Source organism: Varroa jacobsoni, unplaced genomic scaffold (genome assembly GCF_002532875.2).
Source record: "Varroa jacobsoni isolate VJ856 unplaced genomic scaffold, vjacob_1.0 scaffold_670, whole genome shotgun sequence".
Taxonomy (NCBI): domain Eukaryota; kingdom Metazoa; phylum Arthropoda; class Arachnida; order Mesostigmata; family Varroidae; genus Varroa; species Varroa jacobsoni.
The window spans coordinates 371,851-378,070 of NW_019213572.1; the positions used below are offsets into that span (position 1 = coordinate 371,851).

Genomic DNA, 6,220 nt, shown 5'->3' on the forward strand with positions numbered 1-6,220 from the left:
GGTGCATTTAGTATAATTAAAGCATTGTTTGTACTCTGGCTCAGGTTGTGGTGACAAAAGCGAACGATCTAGTGGTTTGAAGGTCTGAATTAAAAATGGTGTTTGACGAATTTTTGCGTTTCCAATATATTTCTAGGGTTGTTGCGACGCCATCCGAACCTTACGGGGCCGTGAGCGCTGTTCGCTTAACCGTATTCTTAAATGCATCGACGTAATTGCCTTGCTCATCGTTCTCGTCGTGCAGGTCAGTGTGAATTAGTACTTTCGCTCAGAGGGCGCTACGAACGCTCAGAGGGAAAGCGTTCTCGCTTAACTTGCTATCAGTTTGCTCAGACAATGTTTCATATGTTTTACAGATAAAATAGGCATCAAGTATATGCCCTCATAGCATAATTGTCTACCACAGTTAGAGAATAATCAACACACAGCTAAATAGGATTACTCGAATCCGGCAACAAGGCTCGAAAAACTTAATTTGGATAGCTTCTTGTGCTTGGAGATGAAAAACTGAGGTCATCTTTAAGAAGATTCCATGTTCTTCTTTCCACTTACAACGTATTCCACGTACTTCCAGCAACTGGAATCCACATATAAGCAGACCACCATATAAGATGCCACCTTGATACAAAACCACATAGTGCAACGTATAAGGCACATATATAGTCTCATATGGTTCGCTTGCATGTGGATTCCAATGGGCAGCAAATATATTTCATTTTATGTAATGTCTAGGCTTGGATTTCAGGTAGGTGTCGCGTAGATCACGATTGGCTAATATAAATACAAAATAAATTAAATCAGGATTTCTCATCAAAATTGTTTAAGAATCCAGCTGAAACGTTATTTTACGCGGAGCTCAACCTCTGCTGTATGTTCTTTATGTGTTTGAGGGACATTGAGACAACAATATTTAGATCCTCATTTGCATTACCTAAGATTCACGTCACCTCTGCTATTCAGATGCTATAAACGGATGATTTCAGGTCATGTCTTACGGTCTACTCAACATAGCCTAGCAAAACAGGCTGCTTCCTGGTGAACTATTTACATTTACATACTTTTACATCAGTCCCATGTATTCTTACCGATATTAATGGCGACGTTGTGTACACCAGGCCTTATATACGACATATTATATATATCAAAAGGCCTAGTAGTATGCCGAGGACATTTACTAATTTGACACTTTAAATTTTGAAACTTTTCATTAACGGAAAATAACGATTTCCGTGCTATCAAAACATGCATTATCTTCTCAATGATGTTCCGATGTAGAGTTGTTCATTATAGGCTCTTGACCAAACGCAAATGCCCCGCTGAGGATCCAGGGGCGACTTTAAAAGGAATCTTCTGAATAACAATTTCTAGTTAGTCATACACATATGATTAAGCTACTGCTGAAGAACATTCACCTACTTTACTGCGCTTGAAGCCACGCTGTATCTAAGCATTTAAGTTGTATCAGTTGATATTTCTACGGAAACAATTTTCAACACATTCTTGAACGTTTTACGGTACACCGTGAGCATACAATCCAAAAAAAAAGCCTTAATTTATATACTTCGTTTGTTGCTATTAAATCCGTTTTAAGTTAATCGATCTCTGAAACTGAAGGAGCATTTTCAAGTGGTTACCGGTACTGTCTCTGCTAAAAACCAGTCACGGCATTGCTTAGAGGGGAACATGGCTGTAGTTAGAAGGCTTTCCTTGCACTTTTAATTCGGTTATACTTTTATGTTTTCGCCCTTTAGTTATCATGACTACACAGTCAGATTCGGACAAGAGGTGCTTCGTCCTTTCCCAATGGAAATGATAGACTTACTTGGCTTTAGATTTCCATATATCCTGTGGTAGACATCTCTAGCATTTAAATATATTCCACTGTTCATAGCGCGTGCTTTTAGTATTACATATGTTACACTACTTATTATTAGCAATGGCCAAAAATTGATTAACTCTGACTTACGGGAGATTGTTGGCAAAGCTGACTCTGGTATTTGCCAACACTATAAGGAAAAATAACCAAGTCTGTATTGCGCAGAGGTGTGAGAGACAGCGCAAGTGTTACACAAGGCTATTTAGGCGGGCCACATGGTGACGTTTCTGCCTACTGAACTATAAGATACGTAGTGGTTTGGGTTTGAATTGCAACGTAGACGCACTGCTTCGTGCAGGGAGCCAACCATCTGAAGCAACGTTTGTAGTACAAGACTTAAAACTCGAACCATTTGTTGTTAATGACCATTGTCCTTCTAGCCGACACTAAGGTGTTTGTCTATGCAGAGCTCACGGGGAAAAAAACGAAACAAGCCATTTATATTAAAACGCCTCCGCGGCACTTAAGAGAAACTTATTTGCTATGCCGGACACAAGAACAACTCCAGTGAAAATTGCTCTAAAATGGGTTTAGACAACACAACCAACTTTAAAAGACAGACCCTACGATTGCTACAAACGACCTAGTGAGCTACGAGCTACGAGTAGAGTACGACCAGGTGGAAGCATTTTTTTTTTTTACAAATCCATTACGGGCATCGTTTTTGCTCAGTGCAGTTCCCATGTCAAAGACAGTGAGAGACTTGTTAGCGAACAAGTTAGTCACGTTCCTATGACGCGCCAAGCGGGTCGCTTGGGAAACTTTGTTTTCAAATTCGGTATTTGCACACTACTGCGTCGAGTTATGGAATGGCTTGCTTTGCGCATCTGTATTGTGAACACCGCGAGATATTTTGGCCTCTTTTAGGGGAAGGAGCTAAGACATGCAAAGAGCATACTCATTTTGGTACCATAAGGGCCTTATAGAAACTGAGACATCTGTTGTTGGGGTGCTCTCAACCTCTTAACATATACGATGAGATTAGGGCCTTTCTTCGGTGCGTATCCTCAACTTCATTGAGTCGTCAAATATGACACAAATTTTTACTTGCTAAAATTCTAGGTGTAGTTTGACCGCTTAAAGAATGGGCCAGTGAAGCCCATCTGGGTACATATTTGTCGCGAAATACGAATTCATCGCTAACTAGTACAGTTTTACTTCAAATCATTAGGTTGGTCCGGAAGTATTGGCCGTTTTTCATAGAAAACGTTGCCTTGCATTCGAGTTTGTTTTTTCAAGTTATAATATAATAATAATGTAGTAATAATAAATAATAAATTATTTTCTGTCTCTTTCCATGATCTTTTCTTATCTCTCCTCTAACTTATTTATTCTGTTTAGACAAGACTTTTTAGATCTGGTGTTGAACAGCTCGGTTACTTTTTGGGAATTTCCACTATTTTGTCGTTGTGAGGTCTGGAAAACACTGTAGGCGCTAAGGAACCTTCCACTGAAGCTCTCACAATGGCAGCTTTAACGACTTTTGCCATGTATAATCTGGTATTCTCTTGAGTAACATTTCTCTATCCATCGGGTCTTTTCTATTGGATAGCTTTTTTACCCGATGCAGCAGAACCGTATGCAGTATTGTTTTTTTTCTCAAGCACTTCTCCGTTTATAAAATCCTTCTAATCTTACCAAACGGTTCACAATCATTATAAGACAGACATCAAGTTTACATCTAGGCTTAGGCGTACCTTCTATAGGGATTTATTTATCTCTCTGTTTCATATTGGCGTAAAGGTATTACTTTTTGTCATCAATTCTGAACATACATTTGTGTTTGTAACTGCGAGTTTCTCGATATTGAATCGACAGATAATGAAAAGTCATGTCTATTTGTTGTTTTCGCTTGATTTGTAGGGCAGCCAGGCTTTTTCTGTAAATCTTATGAAGTAGTCACGGCTGATAATAGTCACGAGATCGGAGTTCATTTTCTTTACTAAATCATTCATTTTGTTATCCGCGAAAGCGCCCTCAGAATGTCCTTATTAATTTCCGATAGCTGACCAAAGAAAAGCGCTTTTTCCAGGTTTAGGATTCCATTACAAAATTTAGACAATCATATTCGAGTGGTCCTCTTAGGGGGGCAATTCACATTGTATATTGCATAAATATCCCTAACTGCTTGGGCAGATTTTTGGATTTTAGAAAAAGCAGAATATAGTAGGTATCAAAAATGCGCTTTTTTACCAAAACCATTCAAGTTGGGAGTCTAAACGTGAAACGGAATTCTGCTAATCACACAACTACTTCACAGCGGAAAGTGTGCTTTCGAATGGTTTGTGTGATAGAAATAAATAAATAGAGGGAATGTAAAAGCGCAGGCAACCGACGACCAAGCTAACATGTTATGGTCATCGTGTACAATTATATGGATCATTATCAGCAACTGTTATATTTTATTTTCAATCATCAACAATTCAAACTTAGATTTTGTGCGAAAATAGCTTACCTTAGTGGATCCAAGGAATTAGCTAATCAAGCAGACACTGATAACTAACGATCTTTAGACACACTCAAAACTTTTGTGATCCATAACAGGGTAAAAAGAAGACAACATAACGAGGCACAATGTCATGTCCTAGCTTTGGAGAATTTCAAGGCACCTCTCTTTGGTGAATTTTAGAAAGTGGAGTTTACAAATCATTGTTTGAAGTTTAGAGCCAATTATTTTTTTAGCCGATACACCATTTATCTATTTACTAGCAGATTTTTGTGTATATTTATTTGTTTGTCTGCCCGACCCAAAATCATCCCTTAAAGTGGCTGAAGTAGGCTGATCTCCGGTGGACCTTTCCAGTTCCGTTCTGGGAAGAACTGCATGTAAGATTAAGCAAATTGCATGATAGACCTCTCACGATAAGTTAGCTTTCCCATGCTACAAAACGTAATATATATTTCCATAAATTGCTCTTTTTTTTTTTGCCTATCGAAGATTTTGAAGGGTGAAGACTTAACATGGAGTACTATGTAAGAGCGTCGTTCTTGGTCAGCCGAATGCTCTCGGAGGGCTGATCAAGATGCGATACATATCCTTTTACTTAAAATGGATATTCTAACGTGAAAATGGTCAAAAACTCCGAAGCGTTCGTCTCGCTAAATTGACAGACAGACGAAAATACGTTTTGAGTTCTTCTTTTTTAAACGAACTTAATTCGCGTGCTTATTGGAAGGTGGTAGTGACATGAGAAACATTTTTGTTGAACAATGTTTTTCAAAAATATTTTTTAAAAAAATTTCTGATGGAAATACTAAACAGTGGAAAACATTTTTTCATATAAAGCACTATTTTATCGACGCCAATTCCTTACATTAACGGATAGATCTTAATGAGTTGAGAAAAAATATACTTCCCTATAACTAAATATTTCACCATGAAAAAGGCCAAAAACCCAATGTGGTAGCGTTTATCAGATTTTTTAAAAATGACGAATATCGTGGCGCACACTGAATTAAAAGGAACGCAATATGTGAAGCTGGCCATGGATAAAACTAACAGAGCGGACTTTCCTCAACATACGTGGCTGCCGAAAAGCGGAACGTAGGTGATTGATCATGTCCGTGGCATGATGGTTCACCGGTATGATTTGAACCTGTTAACGAGAATACTAGTGGGGACAAGATGAGGAAAGCGCAGCGAACAATGGTGGGGCGTGCCATTTAGGCCAATAGAAAGCCTAGCACGTCAGCGGCTCTAGTCCCAGCCGGCATTTCTTCGTGGGACGTCAATGCTAAGAACAGATGATGACTCTAAGAAGCAGGACCGAACGAAGTGAAGGGAGCAACTGCTGCAAAATGGCAAATAAAGTAAGCCGGAACTAAAAAATACATTTCGAAGCCACGTTAAATATTATCAAGAAACTGTCCAAGGGATGAAGCAGGTTCCTTGATAACTCAAATTCTCGCAGGACATGGCGAATTTTAATAATATCTACACAGATTTCTTCTGGCATTGTCATCTGCTATTAGGGAAAGGAGAATGATGCAACCCAGGGCTTGTTGATGTGTGACAGGTTGGATGGCATACCGCCAGAATTAAGGTTCCGACGAAATAGTAACGAAATGGCTCGTTTAACTCATGTGCGGCACGACGAACAGATGGGCCATTGTCGTCTTGGTAGCCTCATAGAGAGCAAACGACTGTGTCAACTTGAAGGGATTGGTTGCGTCATATTGCTGCAAAAGGACGATGTCAGAGTTAGATCAGGTGCTTGTGATCTTACCACATTTGTTGTCGGCTTGATCTGATAGCCAAGCCTACAGTGGGTACAAGGGTTTACAGTAGTAGTTTTGAATGGTGTATATGAGCCTTTTAAGCAAAAAAATATCTCGTCATTTAAT

General features: G+C 39.1%; 1 protein-coding gene and 1 long non-coding RNA gene across 6 annotated transcripts in view; one reads left to right on the plus strand and one right to left on the minus strand.

Annotated features, from left to right (window-relative positions):
- LOC111262504 (transmembrane protein 121B) overlaps positions 1-6,220 on the plus strand; it is a 58,293-nt gene that overhangs the window by 7,792 nt on the left and 44,281 nt on the right. For all 5 annotated transcript variants that reach the window (XM_022836810.2, XM_022836809.2, XM_086969170.1 and 2 more), the window contains exon 2: positions 137-244. In XM_022836810.2, coding sequence (XP_022692545.1) covers positions 137-244 — 108 coding nt within the window. The remainder of the gene's footprint in view (positions 1-136; positions 245-6,220) is intronic.
- Positions 4,547-6,220, minus strand: part of LOC111262506 (uncharacterized) — a 23,648-nt gene continuing 21,974 nt past the window's right edge. Inside the window, exon 3 of the long non-coding RNA XR_015311932.1 lies at positions 4,547-6,055. This is a non-coding gene — a long non-coding RNA (uncharacterized LOC111262506). The remainder of the gene's footprint in view (positions 6,056-6,220) is intronic.